This window comes from Neovison vison, chromosome 2, assembly GCF_020171115.1.
Source record: "Neovison vison isolate M4711 chromosome 2, ASM_NN_V1, whole genome shotgun sequence".
Taxonomy (NCBI): domain Eukaryota; kingdom Metazoa; phylum Chordata; class Mammalia; order Carnivora; family Mustelidae; genus Neogale; species Neogale vison.
Window position 1 is genome coordinate 17,562,902 of NC_058092.1, and position 14,500 is coordinate 17,577,401.

Sequence of the window (14,500 nt, forward strand, 5' to 3'; positions counted from 1 at the left end):
GGCCGCCTCTTAACGCGCAGGTACGCAGCGCGCGGTTCCGCCCACTCTCACTAATGATTGGCTCGGAAGGGAAAAGGGGCGTGTCAACCCCGGCGGCTTGGCGACTGTCCTCCCCTCCGGATCGGCCGTTCCTGCAGCGCCCCCTGGCGCTCAAACGGAGAAAGACGCAAAGTGTCGTTGACCGCGCTCCGCGGGACGGACGAATGAATGCTGGGGAAGGGACATCATAGCAGGGTTCAATCGTGAGAGTATGGGAGCCCCAGTGCGTGCTGAGAGCTGAGAGTAGTCCATTTTGGCATTGGGAGCCATAGGGGACTTCTTGAACTGTAGTAAAGAAGAGCAAGCCGGGAGGCAGGAATACCAGATGGGAAAGCATCCTGATAGCCCTAGCAAAAATATGGGGTGGAGGTATAGGGAGAGGAAGTATTACCAGGGAAGAGGAAGGAGAAAGGTGGGCACTGAATAAGGAAGAGCATCTGTGATCATTTTGTCTGTCTTATATTTATTGAGCTTGCTTTGGGGATTCTGAGGCAATACAGAGAGCTTAATGTCTTATTGGGGAAATAAGACCCTTTGGCTGCCCCAAAGGAACGTTTTTAGAGTAAGCAGGGTGAGAAATTGAGAGCCGCAGGTCAAAGAAGTTCCCATGTCAGCCTTCTCTGGTAGGGAGGTCACCGGTTGCTTTACAATTTGTATGCTGTGTGCTCAAACAGGAGGTGAGGTCATCAGGTGGGGAAGGTCTAATGACCCCACGTGGCACACAGTCAGTCCCCACCTATCAGTGAGAGAACTGCAGCATATCAGAGTTTGAAGGGACTTTGGAGATCGTGGATGCTATCCCTTTCCCTACTCTTCCCATTTTACAGAGGAGGAAACTGAGGCCCAGAGAGGGAACTGGAGTCGCCCAAGATCACACTGCTCATTTGAGCAGGGATGGGAGGAGAATCCAGGTATTCTGGTGGGGTATCTGTACCTCTGAACAAGCCGCTCCTCTCTCACACCCTGGGAGGGGCAGGGACCTGTGTTGACAGAACCAAGCACTTCCTCATTCCAGGAGCTGCAAGGAAACACAGTAGCTTTCACTGATGGAAGAGCTGTTTTATCTCTAGTGTTTTCTCTGCAAGATTATATTGAAATAGTGCCCAGAACAGTAAGCACTGACACCTCAAAAAACCAAACCAAAACAAAACCCATTTTGTTTGCACACATCTTCTCGTGATCAGAGTGAGTAATGGTCTTTGGTGTTAGAGAACTCTTCATGGGGAAGATAAAATGGGACACTATGGCCTTTACAGTTCCTTATCCTCATAACCAACACGTAAATCTGCAGGGACAAGCAAGAGACATGATGACAGAGTGGACAAAGCTAGAAGTTGGGAAACCTGCATTTCTAGCACTGGATATCATCTTGTTGGGTCTTCTTGGGCAAGTCTTGTCCACTAAATGGGCCCGTTCCATCATCCAAACAATGAGGGCAGCTCTCTCTCGCATCCAGGGCCCTCCTTCTCTGCTTGCTCTCCTCTTCCATAAACTAGTTCTTTAATTAGGGCAGAAATGAAGCGTGAATGTGAAAAGAGAGAGGTAGAAAGTGATGAAGTGCATTTAATTCAATGATTTTTAAACTCTGGTTTTATTCCTTAAACATTAAATATTTATTGATTTATTCTAGGAACTTAAGCATTTTCTTTGCTAAAGGGAGAAAAGATCCCACCAACGAATAAAGAAAGGTATGTCCAAACTTTAAGGAGTCACAAGTTTACCTTAAAAACTCATGCCATGTCTTTGCCTTACAAAAAGATAGGTATCTGGATTAAAATGAAATTTGATGTTCCAAAGTGCTTTTCAGGAGCAGTTTTGTTCTATAGATGTTGACCAGCGCTCTTAAGACTCTGTGCTTTTGGGCACCTGGGTGGCTTGGTTGGTTAAGTGTCTGCACTGGGCTCAGGTCATGATCCCTGGGTCCTGGGATGGAGTCCTGGGATCCAGTCCTGTAAGGGGCTCCCTGCTCAGTGGGGAGTCTGCTTCTCCCTCTGCCTCTCCCCACTCCCCTGCCCACTTGTGCACAGGCTCTCTCTCTCGCTCTCAAAGGAAAAAAAAATATTAAAAGAAAAGACTTTATGCTGTTATCAAGAATAGCCAAATTATGGGACGAGCCCAAGTGTCCCATTGCTGATGAATGGATAAAGATGGGGGATATATATTATATTATATATTATATATATATATATATTATATATATATAATGATGAGGGAACAAACCAGAAGAACATATGGGAAGGGAAAAAAAAGTGGGATGGAAGCAAACTACAAGAGATTCTTTTTTTTTTTTTTTTTTTAAAAGATTTTATTTATTTGTCAGAGAGAGAGAGGGAGAGAGAGCGAGCACAGGCAGACAGAATGGCAGGCAGACAGAATGGCAGGCAGAGGCAGAGGGAGAAGCAGGCTCCCCGCCAAGCAAGGAGCCCGATGTGGGACTCGATCCCAGGACGCTGGGATCATGACCTGAGCCGAAGGCAGCTGCTTAACCAACTGAGCCACCCAGGCGTCCCTACTACAAGAGATTCTTAACAAGAGAACAAACAGGGCTGATGGAGGGAAGGGGGTGGGGGAAGGGCTAAATGGGTGATGGGTATTAAGGAGGGCACTCGTCACGTTGAATAGTAGAATTAACTAGAATTTAAATAAAAATTTAGGGAAAAAAAAGGCTCTATGTTGGATTGTCCAGAGAACTGGGGACCAAGACTCGAACATGGAGGTCATCTCATGGGGGAAGACTAGCCAGTGACTGCCACTTAATACAGTCCGTGATATGGACTGTAATGGAGGGGTTTACTTTGTTCTTGGGGGACTGTATTTTTTTTAAAGATTTTATTTATTTATTTGTCAGAGAGAGAGGGAGAGAGAGAGAGCACAGGCAGACAGAGAGGCAGGCAGAGGCAGAGGGAGAAGCAGGCTCCCTGCCGAGCAAGGAGCCCGATGTGGGACTCGATCCCAGGACGCTGGGATCATGACCTGAGCCGAAGGCAGCTAGCTGCCTCACCAACTGAGCCACCCAGGCGTCCCTGGGGACTGTACTGAGTTGAATAATGTCCCCCCAGATTTCAGGTACACTCGGAACCAGTGGATGTTTCCTTATTTGGAAATAGTCTTTGTAGATGTAATTTGTTCAATTAGGATGAGGTCATACAGGATTAGAATGTGTCTTAATCCAAAGATTGACATCCTTGAAAGAAGACACCAAGAGATAACGTGAAGAGAGGAGGGTCATATGAAGATGGAGGCAGAGATTGGAGTTATGTTGCTACAAGCCAAAGAACTTCAGGAGCTGCCAAAGGTTGGAAGAAGCAAGGAAAGATACTCCCTTAAACCTTTGCAGGGAACATGGCCCTGGTGATGCCTTGATTTTGGACTTCTAGCTTCCAGAAGCTTCCATGAAAGAGTAAGTTTCTGTTGTTTAAAGCCACTTGGTGGAAAACATTTTTTTTAAATATTTTTATTTTTAAGTACTCTCTCCACCCAACGTGGGGCTCAAACTCACAACCATAAGATAAAAAATAGCACATTCCACCAACTGAGGCAGCCGGGAACCCCAAGAAATTGATACAGGACATAAAATGAAGTATATTGAGAAATAACGTTGAGTTAAGATTGCAGCAATCTGATGTTATAGAAATCGAGTATTTTTCCTAATCAAGCAGACATTGACTAAACTAGGCCAAGAGGTTAGTGGTAAAGGGGGGCAGGCTTTGGAAACTCCAGCTTTGGGTATATATCAGCAGTGTGATCTCAGGCGAGTGATTTTTACCTTTTGAATGTTTCCTTATCAAAAAAATATGAAGGTACCAAGACCCTCTTGTTCAGGTTATTCTGAAGACTAAGTAAAATACTTCATTTGAAAGCACTTATCCCAGTGTGTGGCACATAGTAAAGATTCAATAAAAACCAGCTGGCATTTATGACCAGAGCACATAGTAGGTCTACCGTACCTAAAGTTGCCTCAATTAATCCCTATCACATGACCTTGATGATTTCCTTCATTGTACCACCAGTAATTATCTTCTTTAGTGGCTGTCTTCCCACCAAAATGTAGAATGTAAACCCCATTAGACAGGGGCAGAACCTATCTAATTTATGGCGCACCACCAGGACTTAGCACAAAGGCTGGCATGTATTTGTGAGATGGGTGCATGAGTGAATGGACAGTGGGCACCTTGTCTTGCAAACAGACAATGGAACTGGACTGAGGGGCAACTGGGAACAATTTGGGGGTTTATAAAATCTTAGTGAATGCCTTCCTTTTTCTTGGAGTTAGGCTGAGCCATTGCCTGCTTCCAGTGGAAGGACTTCAGAGGGGCCACAAAATTCTCTGAAAATTCTGTGTCAGCCAGTCCCAGCCTCCCTTGTATTTCCCAGGGACCTAGGAGGTCACAGTGGCTGTGAGTGGAGATTATCAGGGAGTCAAGTGGGGCCATTGCCCTAATAACAAGATTCCTTGAACTAGAGGCTTGTCAATTACCTATGAAAGAGGTAGGATCAACACCCTTGGTCCTCATTGTATCAAATTTTTTGGTCCTCAGTAGGAAAGGGTGACCAGAGAGTGGGGTCTTTTATAGCCTTAGAACCAAGGAAGTCCCAACAATCAAGCAAGAACAGGGTTGGCCAGCCATCCCATTTGACATCTTGAGATCCCAGGAAAATAATCCATTCATCTTCTCAGATGTCCTCTGAGTCCCTCATTGCTGAGCCTGAAGGCTCCATCTGGCTCCCGCGCTCTCTGGAGGATGCAAGCACTAAACCCTCTTGTTAGGGGAGGTTCTCCTAACCTGAACGTGCACTGAGCCTCCTCAAGCCTTTTGCCCACTTTGCCACTCCTCACAGGGCTTAGGTATCCAACAGTCTGCATGCAAACAGGTATGGCCAGGTTACCTGCCAGGGTCAGTGTCATCAGTCATCAGCAAAAGGGGTAAGTGTCCAAGCCTCTGGGGCCTGGCTCAAGTAAGACAATAGGGTCAAGGCTGCTCCTCCAGGGAGTGAAATGACTCTGACTCAGCTTGTTTAAAACTGTGAAAACTCGTCAGCATTCAGAGCAGTTTAGTCCTCTAGAATCTGACCATGGGGTGATTTTCACATCAGCCTCTGTCTCAGTGACTGAGGACCTTGGGACTTCTTTGTTTCCTTCAAGTCCGAGTCTCCTCAGACGTTTCCTCCAGTGGGCCAGCCGGTGGTGGGCAGAAGAGCGAATCTCCCCACTCCGCAGGGCATAGATGATGGGGTTGATCATGGAGTTGACAAGGCAGAGCAAGGAGAAGAAGGCAAAGACCTTCTTGACCTGGTCGCTTAGGGTGGTGGTCAGACTGTAGACCATGAGGGCCAGTACTGGGAGCCAGCATATGAAAAGCACGGCCAGCACCACCCCCAGGGTCTTGGCCAATCTCACATCAAGCCTCATTCGCACCATTCCTGGCATCAGCCTGTCCTGGTGTTCAGCCAAGCTGGCTACATGCTGATGGGCCTTCCAGAGGACATGCCCATATGTGTAGATGATGCCAGAGAAGAGGAAAGCAATGAACAGGAGCCAGCCCAGCAGATAGTCATTGGGGATCAGGGGGAATAGCTCAGAGCAGGGACTGGGACAGCAAGTCCATCCCATAAGGGGCAGGTAGGAGACCAATGCTGAGAGAACCCACATGATGCCCAGAGTTGCCAGTGCCCTCCCACGGGTGAGTAGGACTTTGTATGTAGGTGGATGGCACAGACAGAGGTAGCGGTCAATGGCAGTCAGTAGTAGACTGCCTACAGAGGCTGTGAAGTTCATAGTCACGCTGCCAATCTTCAGTAGGAAGACAGCCTTGGAATCCATGTCATGGAAGACATGGAATTCCACAAAGTTGCAAGCAAAGATCACACTGGCAAGGAAGTCAGCCACAGCCAAGCTGCTGATGAACAGGTATGAGGGCTTCCTGCGGAGCCGGTGGGAGGACAGGATCAGGCAGAGCACAGCCAGGTTCTCCAGGGCACTTAGCAGGGCAAGAGAGGTGCACAGCACGGCAATAGCTATCCTTTGGGAACTGTTCAGGACCATGTACTCTTTCATGGGGTCGAAATCCAAGCCATCCTTACAGCCATTGGCTGCCTCCATCACCCAGCGTCTCTCCATGAGGTGGGTCCCTTGGCTTCTGCTGGGCTTGTCAAGAAGCCTTTGCTGTAGTACAATGAGAAGAAGAAAGGAATCTTTTTCAATCAGGCAATAATGACTTCACACAGTCAATATAGCTCTAGACCAACCCTTTACCTGTGTTGAGGAATCACATGTTGAAATAGCAATTTATATTTTGTTCCTTTATATTTTGCCCTCTTTCCATTCTACTGGGTCACTAGATCTGTACCGGTTGCCTTAGGAAAGGTATGTGGGAATTCAAGATGCAGAAGTGGCCTGTGAGGTTTTCAGTCTTTTGTTTCCAAAAAGACCAATCCTGAGACTTCCCTTTAAAAGAGAAATCTTCAAGGGCCAATAACTAAGAAATCAAAACCAAGAAAAAATGGAATCCAGAATACTAAGATGGAGGGGATTTTTCCATTGGTGTTCTGTTCTGTTTTTGTTTGTTTGTTTGTTTGTTTGTCTGTTTTGGTAAGTAAGATGCTGAGGTTTTAACAACAAAGACAAAACTTTGTCATCATATCAGCAGCGTTGCCAGATAAAATATAAGAATCCAGATAAACCTGAATGTCAGATAATTAATCTTTATTTTTGGTATAAGTATGCTTTAAATATTGAGAAACACCAAACCAGAGCACCCAAATATCACATGGGACATCATTAGATACTATTAGAAAGAAAACTTGAAATTTCTCCAGAGGAATATACCTTCTAGCCAGGGTACATGAGTTTCCCATATGAAGGGACCCATGGGATTTGAACTCCCAATGTAAAATAACAAAATATGTAAGGACATGTGAATAAGAGTTCTCAGAAATGTCAGTAGAATGAGACTTTCAAGGACTTCAGTCATTCTTGGGAATACGATTAATATAATTAAACCATAAGGAATCAAAACCATGAGTACATAATGGAAGACTGCCTAAGCAGATTTGAAAAAGAATCAAGTAGAATATCTGGAATTCTGGAAGTGAAAAACAAAGTCTTTGAAATAAGAACCCTTAAAGGTAGGTGAAAGAACAGAACAGATTAGTTGGAAAGCGTTGATCCCAAAGGTAGATCTGGACATTTCTGAAAACGCAGCACAAAGAGACAAAGAGATGGAGCAGATGAAAGAGAGGCTAAGGACTGAATGAAAAATCCTAGAATATATCTAACTGGAGTTTCAGAAGGGAAGAATAGAAGTGGGGGTGGGCATTGCGGAGGTGGGCAGGGCTGCGGAGAGTGGAGAATTGTCCAGAATTCTCCTTATCCTCCTCAGATTCAGAAATCACAGTGCACTATAAGCAGAATTTATTAATTAATTTATTTATATGTTTATATATTTATGACTTTCATTTATTTATTTGAGAGACAGCGAGAGAGAAAGCATGAGAGAGTACAAGCAGGGAGAGGGAGAAGCAGGCTGCGTATGCAGCAGGGAGCCTGATGTTGGGCTCCATCCCAGGACCCAGGGACCACGACCTGAGCTGAAGGCAGCCACTTAACTGGCTGAGCCACTCAGGTGCTCCTATTATTTATTTTTTTAAAAAGTTTTATTTACTTGAGAGAGAGAGAACATAAGCTGGGGAGAAGGGCAGAGAGAGAGAGAGAGGAAGAAGCAGGCTCCCTGCTAAGCAGGGAGCTTGTCCCAGGGCTTGATCCCATGACAAGATAGAATCAAGATTTTACTCAGATCATGACCTGAGTAAAAGGCAGATGCTAACCAACTGAGCCACCTAGGCGCCCCTACAAGCAGGATTTTAAAACAAATTAATTCCATATTCACATATATCATCATAAAACTTCAGAACACGAAAGACGAAGAGAAAAAATTAAAAGCAATCAGAGAGAAAGGACACAATACTAGCAAATGAATCATAATGAAATTAAATGCAGATTTTCCAATAAGAACAAAAGCCAGAAGAAAGGAGGGGGGGCGCTAAACTCTAACTCAAACTAAAGATATAGAAGTCAAGTTGTCCATGAACAGACCTTTCCTGAAGGAACATCTAAAAGGTATGCCATCAGCAGAAGGAAATTCTTCACAGAGGGAAGAACAGAGAGGCAAGAAGGAATTGTGAACAGATATGTTTCTAAATGTATGAGCAAATAAAAACAAATGTCTGTATAAAGCAATAAGAATAGGGGTGCCTGGGTGGCTCAGTGGGTTAAAGCCTCTGCCTTCGGCTCAGGTCATGATTTCAGGGTCCTGGGATGGAGCCCTGCATGGGACCGACTCTGCTCAGCAGGGAGCCTGCTTCCCCAGCCCCCGCCCTGCCTACTTGTGATCTCTGTCAAATAAATGAATAAAATTTTAAGAAAAGCAATAATAGTAATGCTAATGATTGATTTGGAGGGCATAAAAACAAAATGGAGGTAAAATTGTGAATCACAGTAATATAAGCCAAGAAAGAGATGGAGTTGAAGCTTTATTTAGACTATTTAGGTTTTTAAAAATCAAGCATTGAACTCCTGAGTATAAAATCAGCCAGGGACGCCTGGGTGGCTCAGTTGGTTAAGCGGCTGCCTTCGGCTCAGGTCATGATCCCAGCATTCTGGGATCAAGTCCCACATCGGGCTCCTTGCTCGGCAGGGAGCCTGCTTCTCCCTCTGCCTCTGCCTGCCTCTATGTCTGCCTGTGCTCACTTGCTCTCTCTCCCTCTATCCCTGACAAATAAATAAATAAATAAAATCTTTAAAAATAAATAAATAAAATAAAATAAAATAAAATCAGCCACTCCTCCCAACCCAGGTACAGCAGCTCTTTCTGCCAATGGGTCCTGTCCCTGTGCTTTAATAAACCACCATTTTCCACCAAAAAGAAAAAAAAAAAATCAAGCATCATCTCTTACCTGCTGGTTGACTTTCATTGTTTACTAACTGAGCTCCATGCTTTTAACCAGACCCATCTTTAATCTAATTTCGACACAGCAGCAGGAGTGATCCCTTTAAAATACTTCAGATCATACGACTTCTCTGTTCGAAACCTTGCGCAGGGACAATTCCATTCAGTGCAAAAGCCAAACAAGGTGCTTACAGTGGCCTAGAAGGCTTTATGTGTTCTGGCCCCATTACCTCTCTGATCTCCCTCATGTCATGCTTTGCTTGGTCAACCAGCTTTAGCCACACTGGCTGCCTGATGGGTCCAACCCCCTGTCACAGGGCCTTTGCACTGGCTGTTCCCTCTGCCTGAGCCCTCTTTCTCTAGATATATGCTTGATTCAGGCTCTCACTTTTTTCAAGTCTTGGCTCAAGTTTTACCTTTTCAATGACAGCTTTCCTACCACTCTAATACAGTGACTCACCCCATCCTTCTGCTCTTCTGGTCTCCCTAACTCTGCTCTGTCCCCATCCCCCATATCACTTACCATCTTCTTTTTTTTAATTTACATTTTAATTTTCTTAAAGATTTTATTTATTCATTCGATAGATTACAAGTAGACAGAGAGGCAGGCAGAGAGAGAGGAGGAAGCAGGCTCCCCGAGGAGCAGAGAGCCCAATGCGGGGCTCAATCCCAGGACCCTGAGATCATGACCTGAGCTGCAGGCAGAGGCTTTAACCCACTGAGCCACCCAGGCGCCCCCACTTACCATCTTCTAACATATACCTTACCCTACATCACTTACCTATTTATTTTGTTTTATTGTTCATTGTCTGTTTGTTCCACTAGAATTTAAGTTCTGTGAGGTCAAGGAACTATTTTGTCCACTGATACAAGGTCTTTGAGTAGTATCTGATACGTAATAGGTACTCAATAAATACTTGTAGACTTGAGGTGAAATGAGATTGAATAGCAACTGATTCTAGCATTCTTTTCTCAGAAGCTGATCAATTAAGCAGACAACATACTAATTAATAGAATGTATAAGATTTGAATATGCAATTAATAACCTGGATTAAATAGTCCTATATGGAACTCAACACCCAATAACTGGAGAATACACATTGTTTTCAAGTAAAGATGGACATTTATCAAAACTGACTGAGTCTTGGGTGAAAAGTAGATTTCAACAAATTTAAAATAATCTGTAACATATAAATCATGTCCTCTAACCACAGTGCAATTTGTTAAAAAATCAAGAACTTAGGGGCACGTGGGTGGCTCAGTGGGTTAAACCTCTGCCTTCGGCTCAAGTCATGGTCTCAGGGTTCTGGGATCAAGCCCCACATCGGGCTTGCTGCTCAGCAGGGTGTCTGCTTCCCCCTCTCCCTCTGCCTGCCTCTCTGCCCACTTGTGATCTCTCTCTCTCTCTGCCAAAAAACAAAATCTTTTTTAAAAAATCAAGAACTTAAACATATAACTAACAAACTTCATAAGTATGAAGCATTAAAAATAGACTCCTGAGTAATTCTTGGGTCAAAGAATCTGAAAGGGATTTAGGAAATACTTAGAATTGTAACATTAAAGCCTGTGGGCTCTATCTGCGCAGCACCAAAAAGGAAATGTATAGCCCTTTGTGCTCATATTAGAGAAGAAAAAAGACAAATGTCCTAAACATCACAAAATTAGAAAAAGAACAACAGTGTAAATACAAAGAAGGCAGAAGACAGAAATAATAAGACCAGAAATTAATGACATAGGAAAGCAAAGGAGACTAGAAAAAACTGGAAAGACTGAAGCCAGTTTTTTGAAAAGATAATAAAACAGGCAAACCTCACATTAGATTTCTGAAGAAAAAAAGAGAACCCAGACAGAAGAATAAAGACATGAACAAGAAATGGTCGATGATCCTTTGAAAAGATATCTACCCTCAGCAGCAACCACAGAAATGCAAGTTTCCCTCATACCAAACTGGTAAAAAAATTCAACCTTTATATGACAGAGTGTTGGAGAAGGGGCGGATCAACGAGGACTTCCAGCGCCTCCAGGGGAGGGGGGCAAGTTGGCACAACCACTTTGGAGAGCAACTCCACGAAATCTGGTCTGGTCCATGTGACCGGGCCCTTGGATGCATCAGCTCCTGGGAATGTGCTCCTGAGGGGCCCTGACATGTGTGACCGATGACACAGGACTGTAAGAGTATACATTTCCTTCTCTTGTTCCTTATTTATTTATTTAATAATGTGGCAACTAGGAAATTGTAAACGACAGGTATTTCCCGTCATGTCTTTAGGGGAATAGCGCTAGTCCAAGCCAAGGTGGTGTACTGCTCCTGGAGAGCCAGGGCAGGGCACCCCGCTCAGCAGCCATTGCCGGAAGCCCCTCCCGGCTCCCCTACTCCCCCAGATCCTCTGCCATTTCCCAGATTGTTCTACTTCCTTGCACCTTTGCCCACACCTTCCCACTAAGGTTCCTTTCTCTGGCTGACCCTCCTTCTTTACCCTACTTCAGAACTCATCTTTCAACCCGTGAAGATTTCCCTGATGCCCTGTCACACAGGAAGCTCGCAGCCCTACTCTGCTTTAGTTTGTAACCAGTTCCGCACTAGGCTTTTCTCCAACCAGATTACTAACGTAACTAACCAACGTTTGTATGGAATTTAAATTCTACAGAATAATTTCCACAGCCACAATCTAATATAATCCATATAACTTTATAATATAAAACTTATGGGTATTGGAGTGCCTGGCTGGTTCAGTCAGTATAGCCTGTGACTCGATCTCAGGGTTGGAAGTTCGAGCCCCACAGGGGACATGGAGCTCAAAAATAAAGGGTGTCTGCGTGGTTCAGTCGGTTAAGCAGCAGATTCTTGACTTCAGCTCAGGTCATGATCTTAGGGTCCTAGGATCTAGCTCCAGGTCGGGCTTCTTACTCAGCACAGTCTGCTTGAGATTCTCTTGCTCCTTCTCTCTCTGCCTCTCCCCGCCCTGAGTCATGTTCTCTCTCTCTAAATATATAAAATAAAATAAAATTATGGGTATTGTTATTTCACAGAGACATTAAACCGCTTGGCAGAGGCCCCACAGCTTGTCAAGGTCAGAGACCGGGTCTTCATTATTTCTGGGTCTTCAGTACATGCCTACACACAGTAGGTGCTCAAAAACTCCCTATGGAATGAACCCATTTGGATGGAAACGGGCTGCCTCAAATGGAGTAGGTCCCAAGCAGGGGTGTAAGGGGGAGAGCAGCACTTCCTGTAGCTTGAAATTCCAGCCTGGCTGCATTGTTCAAGATACCAAATGCCTCGGGTTTCCCATTTCTCATCTGTAAGATGGGTTTTGTGAGGGTTTAAGTAAGTTAATATGATACCTGTACTTATTATTATTATTCCGAGCATCTTCAAATGAGGATAATTCACCTACTGTGTGTGGTTGTTAAGAATAATATGCCTGACACATCTGAAGAGCTCGATAAATGGCAGCCCTGATTATAATCCCGTATTTTAAAATTTAAAAAAAAAAGGGGTGCCGGGGTGGCTCAGTGGGTTAAAGCCTCTGCCTTCAGCTCAGGTCATGATCCCAGGGTCTGGAGATGGAGCCCTGCGTTGGGCTCTCTGCTCCGCGGGGAGCCTGCTTTCCACCCCCCCCACCCCGCCGCCTACTTGTGATCTCTGTCTTTCAAATAAATAAATAAAATCTTTTAAAAAAAGATTGTATTGATTTATTTGGCCGAGAGATCGAGAGAGTGAGCATACAAGGGGGAAGAGTAGAGGGAGAAGGAGAAGCAGGCTTCCCCCTGAGCAGGGAGCCCAATGTTGGGCTTGATCCCAGGTCCCTGGGATCATGACCCGAACTGAAGGCAAATACTTAACTGACTGAGCCACCCAGGTGCCCCTGTTTTTAAAAATTTTGAGAGAGCAGAACAGTTTTTACAATTGATGGAACCCCTGTTCCTAAGTCAGGTAAAATCTGTGTTCATATCACCTTTGCCCTCTCTTCAAGGCAGTCTGAAGAGGAGATCAAAAACCTCTCATCTAATTCAGCTCCATCATTTCAGCATTGAGAAAACAGTCCTGGGGTAGGGATGTAATGTCCTGAGGTCACCCAACCAAAGGGCAGCGGAGCTGGAACTAGATTTCATATCCCAAATCACAAGACGAGACCCTTGGTCTGGAGGCGCAGAGATGACCCTGTGCACAGAAGCTGTGAAGGGGCATTTGCCTGGGACAGAGAGCAGGTGCTCAGTGTTGCCAGAACCACACCAGAGCTGAGACAGGAAACGGTGCCAGCTTCGTTCTCGGCACTGGTCACGAATGAGTGACAGTGCAAGGCTTTCTCAGTTCCCATGTCCCCACCCTGCCACTTTGGGAAGCTTCCTCCCTGCACCCTACTGCCCCAGCCAAACTCCCCCGTCCCCGTATTTCCCTTAGGAAACAGTCCCCTCTCATCAGAGAATGGCTTACCCCACGCAGAGTCCAGCCTAGAAGAGCGAGGCCGGTGTGGTGGCTGCCGGCATGCTGAGCTTCACCCAGGTCTGGTCTGGCCACTGACCTGTGGTATCATCCAAATTAGATAAGGGCAGGAAACGCAGGCCTTTGGATGGGGGGCCTAACGAGACAACATCCGACTGCAACAGGATGCGGAGAGCAACAGGAAACCCAGCTCCCTGCCTGGTTCCCCTGTGGGCAGATAGAAAAACCTTCTGGAATCAGAGTGTCTGACTCCTAGACAGGCCTCCTTCCCAGGGCAAGGACGGGCGTTTGAGTGCCCAGCACGGAGGGAGACTCTGCAGGGCCACTAGTTCCACCCTCTGCCATGGCTGGTCATGTGACTCTGGGCAAGTCCCTTCAACTTTCTGAGCCCCCTTTTCTCACATATGAAATGACAAGGACAATACCTGTTCCAGTCTCTTTGGAAAAAGCTATTGGCAGATGGCCTCTACCGAGGCTTTTTCACTGGGTCCCCTGTGATGGGGTCTCCATCCTTTCCAAGCATGTGTAAGACTTTACACCTGTGCATTTATCAGGGGAAAGCGTTCATGTTTTTTACCCCGTGTCCGGGGAGTTCCAAATAGTAAGAAGGACGGAGGCAGACAAAACCATTTCGTGACTGACTCTGTACAAAAGGACAATTGAAAGAGAACCGATCCACCAACCAAGTGCCACCGCGCCTTAGAACAAGCCGAATCCTCAGAACTACCTGACACGCTTTGGTCAGATAGCATGTTGGTGCTCGGCGGCTAAGCCGCAGCCCGCAGCCTGCAGCCTGACTTAGGCTGAGTGGGTGGGAAGGGAACCTTCAGGTGAGGGGGTGGTGGTGGGAAGGTGCAGGGAGTTGCCCCTGGGGGGTTTTTCCACCTGAACTGAAAGTATGAAGTGAAAATGAATGCCATAGTAACAACTGCCCCCACGTTCCTAGTGTTTAAAGCCAGGGACAACCTGTGAGGTGAAAAGAACGTGACTCTCTGACTGTGGTCACTACACCTACAGTGAAAAGCTGAGATTAGAGGCCAAGAGCCAGCATTTTTCTCTGACTGGGAGT

At 45.6% G+C, this 14,500-nt stretch overlaps 1 protein-coding gene across 1 annotated transcript; it reads right to left on the reverse strand.

Moving 5' to 3' along the window:
* Positions 1-4,920: 4,920 nt before the first annotated feature.
* CNR2 (cannabinoid receptor 2) lies at positions 4,921-6,230 on the reverse strand. Its single transcript, XM_044236322.1, has one exon. The coding sequence runs from the start codon at positions 6,155-6,157 to the stop codon at positions 5,075-5,077; it is 1,083 nt and encodes a 360-aa protein (XP_044092257.1). The 5' UTR covers positions 6,158-6,230; the 3' UTR covers positions 4,921-5,074.
* Between the last annotated feature and the right edge of the window lie 8,270 nt (positions 6,231-14,500).